The 23108-nt window shown below is 42.0% G+C and overlaps 1 protein-coding gene across 2 annotated transcripts in view; it reads left to right on the forward strand.

Moving 5' to 3' along the window:
- The window catches only part of VLDLR (very low density lipoprotein receptor), an 81253-nt gene that overhangs the window by 18680 nt on the left and 39465 nt on the right, over positions 1-23108 (forward strand). For both annotated transcript variants that reach the window (XM_089656693.1, XM_089656694.1), the window contains exons 2-9: positions 7550-7669; positions 14408-14530; positions 15566-15688; positions 17071-17442; positions 20469-20591; positions 20695-20817; positions 21227-21346; positions 22001-22126. In XM_089656693.1, coding sequence (XP_089512819.1) covers positions 7550-7669; positions 14408-14530; positions 15566-15688; positions 17071-17442; positions 20469-20591; positions 20695-20817; positions 21227-21346; positions 22001-22126 — 1230 coding nt within the window. The remainder of the gene's footprint in view (positions 1-7549; positions 7670-14407; positions 14531-15565; positions 15689-17070; positions 17443-20468; positions 20592-20694; positions 20818-21226; positions 21347-22000; positions 22127-23108) is intronic.

Here is a 23108-nt window from a genome sequence, read left to right on the forward strand (position 1 = left end):
TGAACCTGTCATCTGTGAAAAGCACAGGGCTCCAGTGGTGGACCTGACTATTCTGGTGTTCAATGGAAAATGCCAGTTGAGCTCTATGGTGCTGGGCAGTGAGCACAGGGCCCACTAGAGGACATTGGGCCCTCGGGACACCCTCATATGGTGTGTGGGTGTTACTACCCCCCCCCCCCCATCTAATGCACCTGTTAATCAGTTTCAGCTGCTTTGGTGTTAGAAGAAATTAACAACCCCCTCTGCTACTTAACTGACTAGATCAATATCCCAGGAGTTTAATTGACTTTATGCTATACTCTGATTAAAAAAGTGTTCCTTGTCTTAAGTTTTGATCACCTACTCATAAAAAGATCAGATTTTGTTTTTGACCACTTCTTTCACGAATTCATGCTGTCTAACTTAAAATTATATATATTTTTGTTTCTAGCAAGAACTCCTATGTGGTCTTTTATGAAACTCTCCAGTATTTTCCCAACTGTAGAAGTTACAGGTCTGTAGTTACTTGGTAAAGAGAATTGGGCAAGAAGGCTCTTCGAAGTGCAGTAGTCCCAAAGTTTTGACTGTTAAAACAGCTTACAGAATGGGTGTAAGGCTCCGACATCTCAAAGCATCAATGCAGGGCTCTTGTCACTATGTTCCAGATCTTCCTGTGCCAACCAGCAGCTGCAGGGGGAGCTCAGGTAGCAGTATCAAGATGGCCACTGCTCTTCCAGGACCACTGTGGAATGCAAGGACCAAAAGTGACGTCAGGAGGGGGCAGTGACATGTTTTGGAGCATGCACAGATCACCCCTTTATCAAAACAAGACCCATTGTGCTTTGAGCCACGTTAAATAGGAGGACTGGGTGGGGGGGGAAGGTGGTGCCAGCGGAGTGGTCATGCCCATATATGTAAAAGGCGATCATGGCAGATATTGTTTGCGAAGCATTCTGCACACGGAACAGATTAGCAGAGTTTGTGGAATGAATTCTGACAGCGGGGTTAAAGTGGATGGGGGTCATTAATGAATGATTCCCTGCATAATAAATCGCTACCTATTTAATACCAATAAAATACAACGGCAAATGTCAGTATCATACAGAAGTGTCAAAATAAGGGAAATAAAGAGCAATTTGATACTGGGAGCAATCAAATCAAACCATGCATATGGACATTTTACATAGATGTGATGTAAAAAGTGGCTTACAAGAAAAGCAGGAGAAAACCGTATCATAACCATGACTAACGCATAAGCATGAGCGACTTTATTATACTCTCTTGGCAATGATGTATATGGACAGGAAGAAAAACTCCCAGTGGTGTGGTGTTTATACTGATCAAATATCCAGAATCTAGAACCCAAAAAAGAAAATCTGGATGATATAAAATGTATAATATAACCACAATCAATATCTATATTCTGGTGTTAATCTAGTTCCTAATTTAAACCTCCTGGAGATAGTACATCTAAGGCATCTCCCTCCAACTTGGCCACTGGAATCTTTCCGCTACAGATAGTTCAGCAGGTATAGCCTCAATTACCCTGTCCTTTATGCTACATGGTAAATCCACTGATGACTACAGTGTTTGGTGAACACTGCCGTCTCATTGGAGGACAGTAAAGATATGCAGTGTTCCCAAAGTGCTTCCGCAATATGCAGATGGGTATGCCAAATCTGCTACAAATTCCCATTAGCATGTGTAAAAACTCCTGGGTTTTATCTTTTAATGGTGAATTGTTTTTTTGTGTTTTTTTTTTTTTCCCCCTTTACGGTGTGTGACGCGTTTACATGTCAAGCAACATTGTTTACAGCATTGATACATTCCTGTAATGGGAAAACAAGTAGAGCCCTTTTTTATGGTGACTTAAATGTGTAATTTTAACTTTGCTCTGTTTATCTCCTCCCCTCTCTGCCTGTCTCAAGCACCGCACCTGGGGACTAGCGGGGATGGGGGAGACCTTGCAGTGTAATGAGCACCGATTGGCTGCTCCTCAGGAAAGGAGTGTCAGGCTTATCCTTTATCCCTTTTGCTGCCAGAGCAGTTTTTTCGCACAAGTTGAAAAAAAAATCATTTTGGGCCTGCAGATTACACAACCCCCAAACATGATATGCTTTCTGAAAGCACACGCTAGAGAATAAAATAGTTGTAGTGCCAATTTTTTGTCACACAATATTGCTGCAAAATGTCAGTAAAAATACAAAAGTTAATTTTAGGGCACAAAAAAGCAAAATATATATTTGTGCAGTGATATGGAACACCTGTATCACAATCCTACGTCTTCATGCATAGGTACCCCAGCATGTGCTTTTTTTTTTTTTTATGTGCATATATGCATGGGTGGAACGTCCTTCTTCTTTTTTTTTTTTTTTTTTTTTTTTCCCCCCCCCCCCCCCCCCCCAATCCCATAGGGGACAAAATCTGCCATGTTTCCCCTTGTATTACATTCTTTCCTGGCCTCTATGGCTGGTAAGTCTCAACGGGGACCCGGAAGTGACATAACATCACTTCTGGGTCAGGGCAAGAACAGGAGGGTGTCTGCTCTCCTCTAGCTAGCAGCAGTGAACCAGTCCTGGGCCTGCAGCTGGGAGACAGTGGGTGGGGGGGGAGGCTGGAACTATAGTCTGTGTGAAGACAATCAGGTGGCAGCAATGCCACCCGAATTCTTTCACCTGACAGGTGAGTCCTGCTGCTTGCCCACAGCAGGGCTAAGGGTTAAACAAAACTGCCTACCTGGTGCCTGGAACTACATGTGTCGGGCAATATAAATTCAACATCCCTGGCTTGGCCCTAAAAACTCTGCAGAGTCAGAGGGAGTAAGATCTAAAGTGGCCTCTGTTAGGGGTGACTAATTATGTTGGAGATAAGTTGGCAGATATTTTGTTGGATGGTGAAAGACCCTCAGTAATGAGTTCTATGTTGGTGTTGTGAATCTCCTGGTGGGTCTCGCTGGCCATGAGTAGTGGCAGAATGGCTTGTCATGGGTTGTGGTACAGACCTATATTATGGCTGACACCGTTACCTGAGAGGTGGTTGCATACCTTAACTCTCAGGTAAATTGAGTGGTCATAGCCATAATATAGTATGGCTGACGTCACTTCTGGTCATTGCGTTCCACATGGACTGCATGCATTCCATAGCGGTTTCTGGAAGGGCAGTGGCCATCTTGACACTGCTGCCTGAACTCCCCTTGCAGCTGCTGGTCGGCACAGCGAGATCTGGAATGACAGGAGCCCTGCATTGACTTTGATATGCCTGAGCCTTACACACCCATTCTGTACTTTTGGAATACTGCACTTAGCGCCTCCTTGCCTTCTTTCTATTTAGAGTATGCTTCAACTCATAGAAGTGCTGCTCTAGTGCCCTTTCCAGCAGTCTCTCTACATCTGAGGCAGATGCACCCTATGAATTCCTTTTCTCCAGGTACTTGGTAAAGACTTTGACTTTTTTTTTTTTTTTTTTTTTTTATATATAGGCAACATTGGCCTTACTCCAATCCTGTGGTACTATGCCAGTCATTAGTCTCTAAATATTAGAAACCATGGCTTTGAAATGACAGAGCTCAATTCTTTTAGGACCCCCTGGGTGTATGCCATCTGGTCCCAGTGCTTTATTCACCTTTATTCTGTCTGAATAATTCTGGACCGTATCAATTTTGAGTCATTGCGGATCATTTGGGGCAGTCTCTAGCTCCCCCATGCTTCTTTTTGTATACACAGAGCTGAAGAAGGTATTTAATTTTTTGCCTTTTTTTTGTCCCGGTCACCCACTATAGATTTTGTAAAGGGCCTACATGCTTAGACCTGACTTTTTTTTTTTTTTTAATATATTTTAAAAAAAAAAAAGGCTGCAAAATTAGAATCCCCCCCCCCCCCCCCCCCCCCCCCAAAACTTTCAAACTTTTTTTGCTTCTGATTGCTTTTCTGAGAGATGGCTATTTTTGTTTAATTTTTTTGTTTAGCTTTGGATGTGAGCCACAGGTTTTTTTATTTTTAGCGTTTTTTTTTTTTATGCTTATTGCTCATGGGAAATCTGTTCTCAGAAATAATTTACAGGGGATCCTGGAGGCCAGCATCAGTTCAGATCTCAGTCACTGTCATTGAATCCTTAAGGCGATTGGGAAACTGACTACTTGTTCAATAATGCTTGACTAGGTCCATAGAGTAGCAGGTCTCTGGAGTGGAACAAAGCCTTGTATCCCGTGCAGGGTGCATTAATGAAAGGACATCATACAACACGTCTGGTGGCTCAGATCTCTTGCGTTTTGATTACCCATCTCACTTGCGCTACCTGATCTCTGCAGAGAACGTTGTCCATATGTTGGAAAGTAAAACCATTGCTCATCTGTGCCAGTCTGTTTTCTGACAAATGCCAGGTGTCAGCAGTATGCTCCCCACACTGACAGCGTGAGGAAAGTGCAGCCGGCAACTGGACACAGCTGATCACATGGTAAAAGGCCTCTGTGATTGGCCTTTACCACATCACATGTTCAGCTGTGTCTGTAGGACACAGCGATCGCTGGGGGTGCACGTGAGGGCGTGTTCTGGGAGGACTTCATATGATTCCCTCCCAGAGCTGGACCTCCGTGCTGTAGCTGTCATTCAGCTATAGTGTGGTTTCCAAGTGGCTAACTGATCCATAATAGAGACCAGGCTTAATTGCAAGATAAGAAAATTAAACAAATTTGGCTGGAGCTCTTCAGTGATAACTGAGATCCAGATTTATCCCTCTGTCTCACTCTCCACAGCCAATAGAAAACAAACTTGATATTTTGGTTCCTTGCCCACAAGTCTCCTTACCATTGATCAAGTGGTAATTGCATTGTCCCTGCTCTCCCTAAGCTTGTAATAGAAACCTTGTCCTACCCTCATGCCCTACTTCTAATTCCCAAGAAAATTGCTTAGTATTGGACATAAGCAGGGCGGTAAGTCTACCTTCAAGCTGCAACCTCTAAAGAGGGGGGTGGGGGGGGGATAGAAATTGTCCTGTTTCCATTTCTGCTGTTGCCAGGTGGCTGTAAGACATGGTACCTTGTACCCTTATGTGCTCACTCCACCAGACTGGTGGGAGTTCAGCGTTGTATGAACTTAAGGCCTTTACATGACAGGTGGATGTCCAGGCCTCTGCAAATGCTTTCCTGTAAACTCTTTATATTCTCTTGCAATTGATCCATAATCTCTGTTCTGTTACTCTGCATTGCAGAAAAAAAGCTCTACTCTTTTATCACTTGTGAGTCTGGAATGCACCACTACAAACTCACACAGGACTCTTTTTGTAATTGCACTCAAAATGCAATGCGTATGGATCACATCTGTGTAAACCACTTCAAGAGGAATACATAATGTGTAGCCTGTCCTGATTCTGGATGCATTTTTCAAATGCACAGATTCACATGTGTGAACTATGGCAGCTCCATTCACACTTTGGCGTTTGGGATCATGGCAGAATTGCTGCAGTTGTCACACGTCACATAGCATAAAGCTTGTCTCCCAAAATAAGCTCCTGCCTGACACTCCCCTTTCCTGATGAAAAGCACTCGGTCAGTGCTTGTCCCACTGCAAGGTCTCTCCCCTCCCTGCTAGTCCCCGGATGTGGTGCTGGAGACAGGCAGGGATGTGAGGAGAAACTTTTAATGTTTATAACATTGCACTGTTTAACCAGTTGCCGCCTGGCCTATAGCCAGATGGTGGCCAGACGAACAGCTTGTCCCTCTGGGTGGACACCATATGGTGTCCTTTCAGGCATACGCAGTGAGCCTGCCCGCAGGGCCACTCTGCGGCGCATCTGTCACCGGCTGTGTACCTCAGACATGGCTGATGACAGATCTGTGTACTAGCCTGTTGCCAGTACCATGTGACCTGCTTTGCTATAAGCAAAGTGTGTGTGTGTGAGAGAAAAAAAAAAAAAAATCACTTCCCCAAAGTAGTACAGTGTTACTATGGTAATGTAATACTACTTTAGTCATAGTGAAATATGAAAAAAATTAAAACTAATAAACGATTAACATCTTTTTGTACTGTCATCAGTGTCCTAATCACTGCTATGCCAGTTATGACACTGTACTGCACTGGTGACAGTATGTGAATTTTTTTTTTTTTTTTTAATTTTCCAAAAAATTTACAAAACTACTACTTCAAAAAATTAGTTTGGCCATCAGTACTTCAGGATTGATCAATTTTCAGATATATACCATAGTTTGTGAACTCTATAACTTTCCTACAAACTAAATACATCCGAATTTGGGTTTTCACCAAATACATGTAGCAGAATATATCTTGGCCTAAATTTATGAAGAACAATTATTTATTTGCAAACTTTTATAACAAACCTTTTTATTTATTTTTTTTAATCAGCATAACAAATCTACACCTAGATTCCAATTTTACAAAATGTTGCCAGCTGACACCAATTGAGTAAAATCACCACTCAATATCTAAAGTCCAAGAATAGTATGATCGACACTGATCCAAATAATTATCGTGCTCTGTGTCTCCACCACCAATACAAGTGAGCCGCTCACCTCCAAAGCCACAATACCACAAATGGCAAAGGTAGCGGTGTTCCCCTCAGGGATAGTGACTCTGATAGATGCCTCTCAAATCCTTATCTTCTCAAGATGGGATACACAAGGCCTCAAACTCAGGAACACCAGATATGTTGGAAGGAGAAGGAAGCACACAAGGTCTAATGCACTCCGTTTTAAAATCTTAGACGATAAGTATTTACACTTCGAATTGAGCACTGCTGCCATATACACATGTCACACAATTGCTGGCATACAGCTCTATAGTAAGATGGCCATGGGATGACGACATGCCCAAAGCTTCCCCCCCCCCCCCTATAAGCATTACATCCAAGGCAGGGACTTCTTCAGTCAAGGGAGTAAATTAGCAGGTAACCTTTCTATTAGCTTTTTCACAAGAGGCCACTGCCTAATTCATGGACACCTAACATGCTAGAAAGTGTCACTACGATTTTGGCATATTAAGGAAAGATGTGTATATGGACTGTCAATTCTTTCAAGTGTTAGTGACTTTGTAATTCTATGGCTCAAGGACATTCAACATGTGGTGGCATGTTTGTGTTTCACATTTCCCCAAAACTAGAAAAAAATCTATATTAACCTGCTGTGTACAGAGCAGCCTGGATCCTTTTCTTGAGTCCCCCCCGCTGGAGCTGCTGGTCCTTAACTCCTGTTGGGTGCCGCCACAGCAAGTAGCTTGCTGTGGGGGCACCCGCTGCTCTGTCCATTCAAACATGAGCTGTGGCTCAGTCCCACCTCCTGGCTCACTGGCTGTGATTGACAGCAGTGGGAGGCAATGAGAAGACTGAGTCCTGGGATAGCCAAGACTCCAGTGTAAATCACTGGATCAAGAGGGGGTTTAGGTGAGTATTCGGGGGGGCTGGTGCAGTTTCCAAACCCCCCCCCATCTAAGATAACAAGTCTGTGTAGACCTGTCAATGCCATCCATTTTTAAACATTTTTTATTATAGTGATCGTGTAGAATTCCAGTTTAACAAAACCTAAATTCAGCAATAACATGTTATGTTTAACATCTTTTTGTAGGAACGAGAACCTTATGTGAAGAGCACCAGTTTCAGTGTGGTAATGGACGTTGTATCACTGAAGTATGGCGGTGTGATGGAGATAAGGACTGCGCTGATGGATCAGATGAAAGCTCATGCAGTAAGTTCCAGGTCCATGTGAACAGTCTGCTTTCTCAAATAAGTGACATTAAAGCAGAAGTAAAAGCATGCATATATACTTGGTTCTAATGGTCTGTAGTGGCCATAGCAAATGGTGTGAATCTGTAATGCAGTGGCTCTCAACCTTCCTAATGCTGTGACCCTTTAATACAGTTCCTCATGTTGTGGTGACCCCCAACCATAAAATTATTTACCCAGTAATCATAATTCATGAGTGTCGTTTTACCTCCAATACTGCTGCTTTCAACACAGTAGCTGCTTTTAACAGAGTAGCTGCTTTCAACACAGCAGCTCCTTTCTACACAGTAGCTGCTCTTTACACATCGGAAATATGTGTTTTCTGATGGTCTTAGGGGACCCCTGTGAAAGGGTCGTTCGACCCCCAAAGGGGTCGCGACCCACAGGTTGAGAACCACTGCTGTAATGTGTGGTCTCTGAATCTGTTCCCATGAAGCTGGCTGACCCCACTTTGTAACATACCATCTTCAAGTAACAATGTCCATAGTCTTGGCACGGGTGTCGAACTAAAATTCAGTGTCTCTTCTGCAACAAAACAAACCTTTTACTTGTTTGCAGTCTCATGCAGAATGTACACTGAGCTGTACATGCGCAGCTCCGTTTACATTTCAGGCACAGTGCCTGTGTGCTAATTTTTTAATGACTCCTGTGTGGGGATTACATGAAAACTGCTGGGGATCAGCACTTGGGATGGACGCAAAGTATTTTTTAATTCAGTGCCACTTTTTTCATATTCCTAAAGTGGAACAAACTGTGTGTGTGTGTCCCCTGTTACATGTATGCCTGGCTGCTGTCTAATCCTGCAGTCTTGTGGGAGATGCGATGTGAGTGTCCTGCAGAGCCATGGACATCCAAGGCCAGAATGGCAGTGAGGGACAGGTCTAGAGTAAAAACCCATAGATGAACAGGAAAAACCTGGCATCTGTGACTGCAGTGGGGGGAGGGTTTAAACTGTACAAATTCCCTTTTTTTGTGTCCAAGCACTCAAAGCTTTAGAACAAGCACTCTGACCTTGCCAGCTGCTTGTACTGTGAAGTTCAGGTTGTAACATCAGAGTATACTGTAGTATTTAGGATTAAGGGACTGTTCACACTAGGTGCGTTGGGACAACACTGGGCACCCATGTTCACTTTTTAGTCCCAAGGCTAGGTGGAAAGCATTCTCTCCTCAGGCCAACTCACACGATAATGCAGCTGTGGTTTGCAGTGAACAATATTGATTTTGCAGTGTGGTTCCATGCAGTCCAATGCCTCCTACCACACTGCTGCCAGTATGAACTTGATGAATGTTACCTTTCAATAAAGTGTGATGTGATGCATCAGCACCTTCTCCCAGTGCACTCCCAACAGTTCAGCAAAGCTGCTGTGAACAAGCCCTTGGTTTTTGTCCAACCTAGAAACTCCTGCTTTTGGTTTATTAGAGGGCTGGCAGGCTGCCAAGAGTTTGCTCTTCATGGAAAAGCTGAGATTTAAGACTGCATTCATGCCTTAGGCCCTGTTTGCACTTGAGTGGTATGTAACTTATAGCTCAAATTTTGAACAGGCAAGACTATTTTGAATAACCCTTCACACCTGTGCATCCTACTGCTTTTAGCAAAACTCCTCCTGTTTCTCAAAGTACCCGAGCTACAGTTCAGGCAGAATTTAGTGTTTTGTTCCCATAGACATCAATGGAAACTCCTGAAAAGCACAACCTGCGCGTTTTTAGGTTTTGTTTATTCCTCCTTGCTCCAACAGCACCTTTTTGCCTTTTTTCCAACAGGCTTTTTTCACTAAAAGTGTTCAGTGCTCTAACAAAAGCTGCAAAAACTTGCAATTCTGCTCCAAAAACTTGAAGAAAACACTTGATAACATGATGCTTAGGTGTGTGTAAAATCGCAAATTTACAGAAAGCACGAAAAACAGCTATCTTGTTTTTTGTATGACCATTCATTGTAATGACACCCTGAACAATGCAAAAACATGCATTTGTAACATGAAAAATCAGATTGACTCTGAGAGCTGCATGAGCTACATTTCTGTCTTGTCGCATGTAGGGCAGCATGTTGAAGGTGAAAGGCTGCCCTATGCATTTTTTCCAGGTGCATGTTTTTCCCATTTCTCCAATGTCTAAACTAGCCCCTCAAATCACATCTAGCTATACAGCAGGGATCTCCAAACTGTGGCCCATGGGCCAGATGTGGCAGTTTGCTTGCTTATATCTGGCTCTGACACTATTCCTCCCATTGGCACCAAAGACAGGACACTAATCCTCCCACTGATGCTAATGATGGGGCACTATTCCTCCCTCTGACACTATGTAATATTTCTACTCCCACTGACCACCAAGACTATGGCATTGTTTACTGCCAACAATACCAAGGCATTTTCTATTTGCACTGACCACTCTGGCCCTCTTAAAGTTTAAAGGGCAGTAAACTGGCCCTCTGTTTCCACGTTTGGAGACCCCTGCTATAGAGCATTTGTGTTCAGAATATCTATAACCAAACGTTTAAGTTTATAATTTATATGCTATACTTCTAGCCTGCTCCTTACTCCCTGCGGATAATCTATTTTATTTTTCTGTACAGTAGCACAAACCTTTTGTCAGATTTGTATGTCTGCCTTACAGGTTTTCCATCACTTCCTTTTTCAGTAAAACCATTTTCAGCCGGACAAGAACCCCAGAGAGCATGACTGCTCAGTTCACAGGTGCAATGAGAGTTCACTTTTGGCCTCATTTGACCACACTATATTCTCACAGGCTTGTCTAAATGTTATGCAGCAAAATTTAAACAAGCTTCAACATGCTTTTTCTTCAGCAATGTAGTCTTGTGTGGTGAGTGTGCATACAGACCATGGCAGTTTAGTGCATTACCTAACTTTCTTTGAAACAATTGTACCTGCTAATTCCAGGTCTTTCTGAAGCTCTCCATAAGGTGGTCCTTGGCTCTTGGACAACTCTTTTCACTCCATGAAATCTTGTGAGGAGCACCTGATCGTGCCCGGCTTATGGTGAAATGATTATCTTTCCACTTCCGGGTTATGGGCCCCAACAGTGCTCACTGGAACATTCAGAAGTTTTGCAAGATCTTCACAACCTTCTTGTTGCAAAACACACTGATGGTATTGGTTACAGAAGGATTTCTAGAGGGGGGTGTTTTTGTTGTTTTTTTTGCACCTCCCTTCCTTGTGTTTAATACTCATTTTTCCCGCTGTGTGTGTGTGTGATTGTGTAATATAATTTTAGAATGAGCTGTGGTAGTAGTGATGGGGGAACAGTAAGAGGGCAGAGCAAAAACTTAAAGGAGTGGCTGTGGATATAGTATACTAGGATTTTGGCAAAGCATTTGACACTGTTCTGCGCACACAGCTAATTTTTAAGATAGTCTTAGAAAATTCAGTTTGTAAATGAGTAGAAAACAAATTTTTTGGTCCAAGATGATTGTTGGTGACATACCCCCATTTTCAGTGTTCAGGACCTTCTTGCTTAACATTTAAAATATATAGGGTTTGGGATTAAAAGTACCATTTCAGTGTTTGCAGATGATGCCAAGCTGTGCAGTGGAATAACAGAAGTACAGGAAGTCTCCAACTTGCAAGCCAACCTCAATGCACTCTTTAATTGGGCAACTAACTGGCAAATGAGGTTCATTACTGATAAATGTAAAGTTTTGCACTTGTGGGGCTAAGAACATGCATGCATTGTACATTCTAAGAATAGCTGGGGGACACAATGGCAGAAGGATTTGATTGTGCTGGTAGATCATATTCTTAAGAACTCCAGGATAGTCAATCATCCATTAGTACCCCCCCCCATACAAAACATTAAATTGTTAATACATTTGTGAAATTCCTTACCATTGAGGAGAAAAGCCTAACTACATTTTTAGGAAGTCTTCATTGTAATTCAAACAAGAACAGCATCTGCTCTGCCAAGGAGGAAGTGTAACCGCAAATATTACATCATCCTCTCCTGTACAGTAAAAGGAAACTACAGTTCCCATCACCCTCTGGGAATTGCATTGAATGTGGGCTGGTATGCTAGGTCTGGACATGCTGAATGTGTACTCGTCCACTTCAACATAAATCACGCCCCTCATTCTCCATCCACACTGCTCAGCACCACACAGCAGGACAATTAAGTGACAATCTTATCAATGTAAAGCATGCATGAGCAAAACATTTAGTTAATTTCTATGTAGTTTAGTTAAAATACTTAATTCTCCCTCCTCCTAGATTTTGTTACTAGCTGTGGCTGCTATTCTCACATGTGATCTCTCCCCCTCCAGCTGTAATGAATAAATAGATTATTCAAACTGTTGCCATATTACAGGAGATGACTTGAAACCTATCCAATGGGGTCACAGACCAGAACGCATAATACAGCAAGGAACGTGTTGAACCTCTGACAGTGTGTTTGGGGGGGGTGGAGCTAGGAGGTAGAGCCAGCAGTCCCAGCAACTGATGGCTGCCAGAAACACTTAGCAAGCTGGATGAGTGGGGAGGCATACAGAACAACCCATGCTCTGCATTCTCCCTGCATCTGCTGAATGCCTGCTTCTCCTCCTCTTCTTCCTCCAGCAGATAGGATAATAGAGGGTCAGTTGCTCTCTATGCCAGCCTTCTCATCCTGGATCCTGGTGAGGCAGGACCTGAGCAGCTGTCAAACTCCAGCCAATGATTGGGATGCTTAAGAAAGAGGCCAAACAGAAAACTGGGTTGGTAGAAGGCTCTGATGGCAGGTGCTTGTACCAACAATAGATTGCACTCAGCCCAGACTCAAACCTTACCCCAGTCAGAGAATTTATTTACCTGACACATTTTTAATGTGCAGTTTGGACAAGAGTCCTCAGGGTACCCTTTTACTGGAGCTTTCAAGAATGACTTTCAAGCATATATGTTTAACCTCCTCACGGTCTGCCTTCTAAGGAAATGACGGGCGCAAAGCGGTTCTCTCGTTCTGGGGGGATGTCATGATGGCCTCCCACTCTAACTGGGGGCACGCAGCTCGGCAATCGCTGGTGCACTGTCTTTCGGGCACAGCGGATCACTGATCAACGGAAGGAGCCGAACACATCGGCTCAATCATGTGATTAGCTGTATCCAATCACAGCCGATAGCTCGTGAGGAGAGAAATGCTGATAACCAGCACTTCCTTATTTACAAGCGGTCAGCCGACAGCTCGAGAGAACTGGTAATCCGCATTCCTTGGAGTGGACATGAGCACTGATGATCAGTGTAGCCCCAGCAGTGCCACCTGTCAGTGTCCAATGCCAGCTGTCAGTGCTCATCAATGCCACATCAGTGGCCATCTGAGATGCCAGTCAGTGCATGAGTGCTGCCTTTCAGTGCCCATCAGTGATGTCTGTCAATGCCCACCAGTGCCCATCACTGCAGCCTCATTGGTGCACATCAGTGAAGGAGAAAAATCACTTACAAAATTGTATAACAAAACTGTGTGTTTAATTTTTGGTTTGTTTAGCAGAAAATAAAAAAACCCAGAGGTGATTAAATACCACCAAAAGAAAGCTGTCTCAAAAAATGCCATGAGTACGATGTTGCATGACCGCGCAATTGTCATTCAAAGTGTGACAGAGCTGAAAACTGGCCTGGGCAGGAAGGGGATATGTGGACAAGTGGTTAAAGAATAAGTTCACCATTTGGAACATGTTCCAGCAGCTACAGACTCTCCCCACTCCATGTGACAGTTGGTTGGGGATTTGAAACTAGCTGGGCTCTGCCCATACGACTGCATCATTTTATTCAGTTTCCCTGTGCATTAATGCCTAAAAGTACTATCCAGCCTTTGCGGATAGTATTGCAGGTGCAATGTCAGGCTCACCAGAGCCCTCGCAGTATAATCTTCTGATCGCAGGTGCAATGATTTACAGGCTCCCTAGAAACCAAGAAAAATTGTTTGGTTTTTTTTTAAATCTTTTAGACAAGAGCCTGGTGAAGCAAGCCATAGATGAATGATTTTCTTTCCTTCCTGTATTGTGTCCCAGAAGTGATGGTTTGGTTCCCATAGAGCCCTGATCTCAATAAGGAGTCTGTTTGGAACAACCTACCTGCTGTGTTCACATAACACTTCGTGTATTCCCAAACATCTTGGATAACTAACCACAGATCTTCAGTGGATGTAGGCTGCATCAAATCTCTCTCTCCATTAATCCCAGACAGTTTTTAGAGCAGGGCTCTGTGGGGGCCAAACATCACTTTCAGGACTCCTTGTTCTTTAAGCTGAAGATCTTAATGACATCTGGCTGTTTTGGGGTCATTGTCTTGCCAATCACACACCTCCCTAACGCATGAAGTATCTGCCTGTGTTTTTTTTTTTTTTTTTTTTTTTTTTTTTTCTCAGCATTGAGGACCATAGATGCAATGGCTGGCTAAGGAGACTTAATGCAGCGGAAGATGAGCACCAAGATTTTTTTGATGGTCTAATTTGTAGGGTGTGAACAGTTGAGGCTGTGGTTTGAACTCTTATTTTTGGGGTGATTTTTCATCCAATATAATCTGTACTAGCTAATATTTGAAAAATATATGTAGGTACAGTGAAAACTGAAATTTGCTGTGCATATGCAAAAAATAGCAGTAAGCTGTTCTATGGTTAGACCACTTTTTTTAACTTTCTGCTCGAATTGCTAGAGACTTATTTGTTGTCCAAGTACTTGGAAATTATAGTGATACATTCCCCCCCCCCCCCCTTCTTTCCATAGTAAAGAAAACCTGTGCAGTGGCAGATTTTGTGTGCAACAATGGCCAGTGTATTCCAGAACTATGGCAGTGTGATGGAGACCCAGACTGTGAGGATGGATCTGATGAGACCTCAGAACTTTGCCGTAAGTGATCTAGTGTTCTAAGGCATGATGCTTGCTGGGAAAAATTAGGAAACTTGGTGGACACCTTTTTCTACTGCTTTTGATGCCTTCCCATCAACTTACAAAGAATGGTGCCTTTTTTAATGCGCTTGTGGAAAAACTGCAATGCACAGAACTTTTCAAAAAAATTTAAGCTCACCAGTGTGAAGGTGGCTTTGGCTTCTTTGATAGCAGAATATTTATTTAGGTGATCTTTTGACCTGTGTACCTTTTTTGAAAGGAGGTGTTTGGGTTTTTTTTTTGTTTTTTTTTCCCCACTCCCCCCCCCCCCCCCCCCCAAAAAAAAATATACATAAAATATCTCAAACTCAGTCGTAATTTAGGCCAAAATATATTCTGCTACACGTCTTTGGGGGAAAAAAAAAAAAATCTCAATATGGGTGTATTAACTGGTTTTTGTGCAAGGTATAGTCTATAAACTATGGTGTATGTACTGGAATATACGCAGGTTTTGCTTTTGACTGCCTATCATTTCTTGAGGTGCTAAAATGACAAGGCAGTACAAAGACCCTCCAAATGACCCCTTCTTGGAATGTAGACACCCCAAGGATTTTGAGGCATGTTGAGTCCATGGAATATATTTTATTTTTGCTTTTTACAGGGCGCAAGTCTCCCCTCCTGCAATTCCCAGACATTTCTGTTCCACTGGGAGCCTATGACCACTGAAAGTGGTTGGGTTGGCTGCCTAGAGGATGGGAGGAACATCTGTTCCCTGACCTGATGAAGCTGGAAACTACTAGGATTTGTCATTGGTTTCAGTTCTGTTTCTCCCTGTGTGGTTTAATTAGTTGGGCAGCTGGTGAAACAGGTTTTTGTTTTGTTTATCCGCTGCCTTGGAGGCCAGAGGACAGGTTTGGGGGGGGGGGGGTCTAAGCACCTTATCACAAGTGGGGGGTGATATTTGATCTAAAATTGAAGAAAAAACTTAGTGTAGTTATGTTTCTGGGGTGGTATGGGTTATTTGGCTAAATGGCTTTCAATTTGACTTCTATGCAGACCTGAAAACCTGCAGGGAAACTGAAACAAGTTGTGGACCACGTTCAACGCAATGCATACCCCTTTTTTGGCTGTGTGATGGTGAATATGACTGTGACAGTGAAGAGGATGAAGAGAACTGCCGTAAGTGCTTGCTGGTTTTGTGTTTTTTTTTTTTTTTTTTTTTTTTTTTTTTTTCTGACACCAAGGGAAAAATGGTGACAGGGGAGGTACCTCCAGCAGATTGGCAGCCTCAGTGCTGTTACTGTGAGCTGTGTGGAGGGGGCTGTCTCTTCCCTCCAATCTGCTCTGAGCTCTCCTCATTGAGCTTCCAGTGCATAACTTCAGCTCTGTTTTCTGAACTTAGGCAAGCTTTATAAATTCAGCGTTTTGAATGGCTGAAGAGAAGACTGCAGCTAGATGGGTGCATCTTGTGTAAGGAGGATTTTTTTTTTTCTCTTTATTACCTGAGGCCAGTCACTTCATTGGGTATATGAAGGTTTACAACCACTTTAACTTTTCATTTAGTCCAGGTTACTATTCATACAAGCATCATAGGGCTGCATAGCTAATAGAGGTAGTCTTGTGTTTGTTTTTTTTATTTTTTTTTTAACTGCCTGCAAATGAGCTTTTTAACTGGGCATCATTTATTTAGCTGTCTGCATAGCCAGCAGGGTCAGAGCATGGCAGTGAAGTGGAAAATTATTTTGCTGACATGGCTTTAAAAATATTCTTAACTCCTCAGCTGACTTGGCAACAATATCAAATGTAGCTGGGGGATGGAGACCAGCTGGGGTTAACATTTGGACATTCTGCAACATTTTAAACTCCAATTTTGGGTGTGTGGGGTTTTTTTTTTTTTTTTTTTTTCTGGTCATCAGTCCTTAGAGGAAGGAACTGCTTGAAAGGTAAATGCCTTTTCATCAACCTTTTTTGAATAGGCACTCATTAACATGTATGATAGACCAACTTCTTTTTTTTTTTTTTTTTTCCCCTAGCTTTGGCTAGAACAGAGATGATTTAAATTGTCTAGTATGTGTTCTGCTATCCAGCGCTCCATTGGTGGTTCCCCTGACTTCCTGTGTGTGTTCTCCCCTGTCTGTGCCCCTTTCTTTAGGTGAGTTTTTTTGGGGGGTTTTGTTTGGTTTTTGATTCCCCACCCCCTCCCCTTCTACCAGTTCTAGCTTTCCCACAAATCTGCTGAATAAAAACAGTAGCTACTCTCCATTACCCTTGCATCTTACTGGCACAGTGACAGGAAGTTAGAGTAAATCTCTCCAATGGAGCCCCAGATAGTAATAATCTGCAAGGGGCTCTCACCTTTCCCATTTCTATCCCAAGAGCTAAATTTGTGCTGTACATTAATGACAAATCCATGTGATTTGTCACTAATCAATATATTCGCTTGGCAAAATATGTTGAGAGAAAGTGACCTTTTGCGTTGCAAGATCTCAAAACTATATTGGGCAGTGCCCTGCAGTATGGTTCTCAACCTTCTTTACAGCTCTGTCTATTCTTACTTACAGAGAATGTGACCTGTAGTCCCGCTGAGTTCACTTGCTCCAATGGTCGCTGTATTTCCATTAACTTTTACTGTAATGGTCACAAAGATTGCAGTGATGGAAGTGATGAAGTAAACTGCACCCCTCCGACATGTGGAGCTCATGAGTTTCAGTGCAAGAACTCTTCGTGCATACCACTGAACTGGGTATGTGATGATGATGCAGATTGTGCCGACCACTCGGATGAGTCTTTGGAACAGTGTGGTCGCCAACCAGTTATTCCCCAGAAGTGTTCCCCCAGTGAGATTCCTTGTGGCTCTGGAGAATGCATTCACAAGAAGTGGCGGTGTGATGGCGATGCAGACTGCAAAGATAAGAGTGATGAAATGAACTGCCGTAAGCCGATTTTTATCTTTTTCTTCAGTATAGCATTGGTGTAAAGTAACTGAGGCTTTTTCTAACCATATATCAGATGATCTGCACACAAATGCATTTTTTTTTTTTTTTTTTTTTTTTTTTTTTCCTTCAGCACTGTGCCGAAATTTGTAGTCTGATCTGCTGACAGCCTAAATATTTACTGCTACTCAGGGACTTTGCCATTCAGCATAATGGCAGCCTTCAGAAAGAAATGGACAGTGCTGAGGCAATTTACTGCACACACTTAATTTTGGTAGCATGATTATTAATGTGGAATGTATGTTCCTTGTTAAAGAACATTTAATTTTTTATCATTGTTATGGGCAAAGTTCCACTTTTAAAAGGGTCATATATTAGACCATAACGTGGAAAAAAAATCCTTCGCTCTCCTACATTAAGATGGCTTCATTAAAAAAAACAAAACTAAACAATACTCATGCGCTAAACAATATGGGTAGTGAAGTGCTGCCTAATTACAAATAAAAATATAAATGGTGTCCTCTAATACAATTACATCATTCAAATTCCATAATAGTGCAAAATCGTGCGGTCTCTAAAAAAAAAAAAAAAAAAAGTTTGTGCTGTATTCTTCTTAAATGGTGCTTATAAATGCACTGTGCTCCCCACTGGTGTCCAACCCCTCCCCCCCCCTTCCCACACACTCACTGACTAGAGTGGACTCTTAGGTTTAAATAAGTCTAATACGCTTTGGTGGGAGAATCCCAGTGTTGGGTTTTGTATTTCTCGTGGATGGGTTCCTTATTTGCAGAGATGGTCAAATGTAGATACTCATAGAAAGTGAAGAAAGGGGCCATATAGTGTAATTCCAGTAAAGTAAATACATTGCACTCTCATATTTTAAAATCTGTGTCAAGCATATAACTTATGAAACCGGAAATGGTGCACCAGTGTGCGCTCCGACCAGAAGCGATGTCACCACAGCTCTTGTCGTCTGACACATTTTGCCCCACCTACTGGGTGTCCTCAGAGGCTCGAGCCCATGGGTCACAGTGACCATAGTTGAGCTATCCTAAAACTTCTCCTACTCCCTTCACTATGTATCCTGTACCTAAAAGTGAACCCTCCTTGGCCATCTTATAATTAGCGAGTGTACTTGCTAATCTAAAACAAATTCCTTTTTATACTGTCATTACAAAAAAGCCACATCAGATCATAAACCCAATGTTGAACGTGTAGTATATTTATATTGGACATGGCATATTGAATTTACATATAGATTTAGGTTACTGATGTACTAGACAAGCGCAAATCACTCAGTTGTGCCCTCTAGTGACTTTGCACTAATATGGACTTTGGAGTAATTGTATTTACTATACAGTATTTATAAAGCGCCAACAGTTCACTCAGCGCTGTACATTACAAATGGATGACACGATTTATATATTTCTGTGAGGGACACTACATTTTTGTAGTAGCAGCAGCCTTTTATTCCTGATTTTATTCAAAATAGATTTTTTTTTTTTTTTGTTTTGGAATTCATTTTACTTCGGATTCAAGTTATGATCGCTCACAGAATTACACATTGAGGCTTATTTTATATATATATATATATATATTTACTTTTCTTGCGCTGACACAAATGAATGATAAGCTGCGGCAAGCACCTAAATGTGCTCCCACATCCCAAGAGTGCTGCCCGTGGGCCAGATGTGGCGCTTGGCTTGCTTTTATCCAGCCCATGGGGCATTGTTCCCACTGACACCGACAATGGGGCACTGTTGCTTGCACTGACCACCAAGCCTAGGGTATTTACTCCCACTGGCCACAATCCGGCCCCCCCCCCCCCTAAAGTTTGAACAGCAGTAAACTGGCTTTTTTCACAGAGCTATTTGTTTACACATTGGGTTTGATCAGCCGTCTCCAAATTTTTGAAATGGCAGAGCGCCTAAATCCAAATATGTAAAACCTATATCCAAAAATAAAAAACTAGCAAACACCCTGAGCTGATGAATAGTGTAAAAACACCTAACTAAACTGAAGCATAAAGTGTGAAAACCAACAAAAACTTGTAAAATAAGCTGAGCCTCCGCAGCTATACTAAATATACAAAAATAAATGTTGAATAATGGCAATAATGACGTGCACAATGCAGTCCAAAAGTGATTTGTCTGTCTTCCAACATTTAAAGTAATGCACCAGTAACTTCAACAGGTGTGCAAATCAATCCTGATCCTCCACCTTCAGGCATATATGCTCACCTTTTTAATAGCTGACCCCCCTAGAAGATATAGATCAACATGCGCTCAATATTAATCCCACCAGATCCTCTGCTTCCACAGGTCTTTTCAGGAACAGTCTTTTACATCCTCACTCCGATGGATAGGTGCTCAAAAGATGAACTCCTCGGTGCATATGTCACGTGACTTCTTCAGGGATTCCTTGTTTACTGCTTCATTGTTTTATTTTTGATGTGTTTCACGTATAGCTTGCATTTAGTGGCTTAGCCAATTTTTCTCACTTACTATTGACTTCATTTCACATGTATTCATTTACACATTGGGTTTGATGCTCAGGAGGGTTTGTTTTTCAGTCTCTAGGGGGCAGCGAAGTACTATTTTTGGGGTAAATTTTAATTAATTAATCTAGTCATGAAGGTATTCTGCTTCTGCAGTACTGTTCAGAAAACCCATAATACTCCCAGCTCTGTCAGGTACACCTTCCATTGTTATAGCTAGATTATTTTAAAAAACTATACAGCTAGAATTTCTGCACTACATACAAGTGCAATGCTACACTTTTTAAAAAAAAAAAAAACCATAAACGTTGTTTGGGTTTGACCTGCATACAATTTTGACCTTTTTGTTCATAGAAATGGAAAGGTTAATTTTGTCCTATCGCAGTCAAGACAAAAATCAATGTGCACTTGCTATTTGATGCAAAAAAATGTACACCAGTCACCCAATGATATGACCTGTAAACCTGCAGTATTACATAATGGTGTGTTGTGTGTTTTTTTTTTTTTTTTGTTTTTTTTTCCTCCACAGCATCCCGTACATGTCAGCCTGACCAATTCAAATGTGAAGATGGGAACTGTATACATGGCACTCGACAATGTGATGGTGTAAGAGACTGCCTTGATGGCACTGATGAAATCCGCTGCAAAAATGGTGGGTACATGATAAAGTGGCTTTATTTCTGGTGTTCTGTCTATGCAGAAAAAATGCCTATCTGATGGCTCTTCCTCATTTCCCCTATACTGGCTGACTTCAGTCATTCAGTGTTCAGGACCTGGCAAATTCAAGTGCAGATCTGGTGAGTGCATCAGTTTAAACAAGGTTTGCAACCAGGAGATTGATTGCAAAGATGGCAGCGATGAACCTGCAAAGGATTGTGGTAAGTAGCTTGTATTTTAGTCAGGCTATTCCAATTTAACTGTGACCCAGATATAACACTGATCCCTATGCAGCATTGTTTAGCCCCCACTGCAGTCCTTTCTGAAACAATTTTCTATAGATTTTTGGATAAAGTCACTGAACCCCTGGTGAGATTTTGGACAGCATTCTTTGGATGTGGGTGCCATAGGTGCATCTCTGAACCAATACTTTCACATACCTATCCTGTGGTTCTCATTTTATACTTCTTGTCTTTTTGACATTTTATAGTTATGGCGGGGAACATGGTAGAGCAACAGTTTAGTGGTTTAATTTGGTCTTGCTGTTAAATCCTCTTAGAGGGGAAATGGGTTCTCAAAGGTCTTGCCCCTTCATACATACAAATATTTTTTTTTTTTTTTTTTAAATAGGTGTAGATGAATGTTTGATCAATAATGGAGGTTGCTCACACTACTGCCGAAATCTGGTTATTGGCTATGAATGTGAATGTCCAGCTGGCTTTGAACTGATTGACAGAAAGATATGTGGTGGTAAGTGTGAAGTTTTTGTATAAAGTCGTATGGGTTTTTGGGTGTATTTGGTGTTTAAAAAAAAAAAAAAAAAAAAATTTCCTAGAAAATGCCTATTCCAAAACCAAAGTAGGTGTGCATGGAAGGTATTTGCTTTGTTACAACATGGTTGCCTTGGAGCCTGTGTCAATGAGCTTGGTTTGAGATGCTTAAATTTTATTGACGGGTGCTTTTTGACTTGCAATAAACCTCTTATTTGACCTGTTTCAAGCTGGCTTTACATTCCCTTGACTTGTATCAGAAAACAAACTTGTCTTAATGTGAACAAAAAACCCCATCACTACAGGCCCATGCTAAGCAGACTTTTTGTTTCCTTCAAGAACGTTTTACATTCCCTTGCAAGTCTATGGAAAATCTGCTTGAAGCAAGTCAGGCAGTCAACTAATTGGATTCACTTCCATGCTGAAGCCTCCAACTGATGCCATTGACACAGGCCCTAAAGCTTTGCTTTTTTTTTTTTTTTTTTTTTTTTTGGTGTATAGATATGGACTAGTTTATTATTGGCACAATTTTTGTTATTCATTCCATTCTGGCCACCTGAAAATGGGCAACTTTATTGGAACACATCGGCTACTGATGCACATCTTGCAATGCAAATGTTCTTCTTGTTTGTAGATATTAATGAGTGCCAAAATCCAGGAATCTGCAGTCAAATATGTGTCAATCTGAAGGGAGGCTATAAGTGCGAATGCAGCAAAGGGTACCAGATGGACCTATATACTGGAGTGTGCAAGGCAATAGGTAAGGTTTGAAGTCTTGTGATTACATCAAAACAGATTTGCTGTGCTTTCCGTTTAAGCTAGTCACCAGATTCTATATAGTGGCTTGCTTATTGGAACTTGCAGCATATTCTTCCTGTGATTACGATTGCCATTGTGAATGTTAGGTTCACACTACTTGCAGCTCAGTGAACCCTTAGAAATGTGCTAAAATGTGCGATGATCATCATGGAAATCAGAATTTCCTAAAGAAACCAGACTGTTTCATTCTGCATGAACTGTAGGCAGATTAGTCTGTCTAAAATCCGCAATGATTCTGTAACTTGTACAGTCACTTTGGGGGGGGCGGACTTCCCTTCCACCAAAAGATTGCAAGCTCTACCAAAGGAGAGCTTACAAGAAAAATGCCACAATACTACTCTACTCTGCTTGTATAAGTCTATGAATGGGGTATGCCAAAACGATTGACCTGCCCCTGGCCTTGTTTTGACTTTAAAGGGGTACTAAAAGCAAAATTGATGTGGATAGCTGTAAAGCCACCAGAGATTCCCACAGCTGCCCAGAAGTGACTCACCCCCCCCCCCTTCCCAATCCCCACAGGTTCCCAACCTTTCCTTCTCTTTGGGGCCACAGTCTGTTAGCTAAGCACAGGGAGATTCAGAGGTATTCATTTTCTGATCCCTACAGCTAGCGAGGGTTTTTTTTTTTTGTTTGTTTTTTTTTTTTTAGCTCTTGGTCTAGAACTTTGGTTAACAGGTTATGAGCAGATTAGAGAATTTGTACAGCTTCGTATTTATGCATAGTCCATACATAGCATTTCCTGTGGAAATGGAAAATCTTAGTAGTAGCCATTGCTGCAGTGATCTTTGCTGTCGTCCTGGGGATAAGTTCATTATGGGCACCATTCAGAACACTTTGCAATTCTCTCAATGAATGTAAGGCCATGAGCTGGCAACCCCGTGTGGTGACTAAGCAGCAGAGCAGCCACTTGGCACAGGATCTGG

Source organism: Staurois parvus, unplaced genomic scaffold, assembly GCF_062004578.1.
Source record: "Staurois parvus isolate SC_StPar_1 unplaced genomic scaffold, SC_StPar_1.0 ptg000929l, whole genome shotgun sequence".
NCBI lineage: Eukaryota > Metazoa > Chordata > Amphibia > Anura > Ranidae > Staurois > Staurois parvus.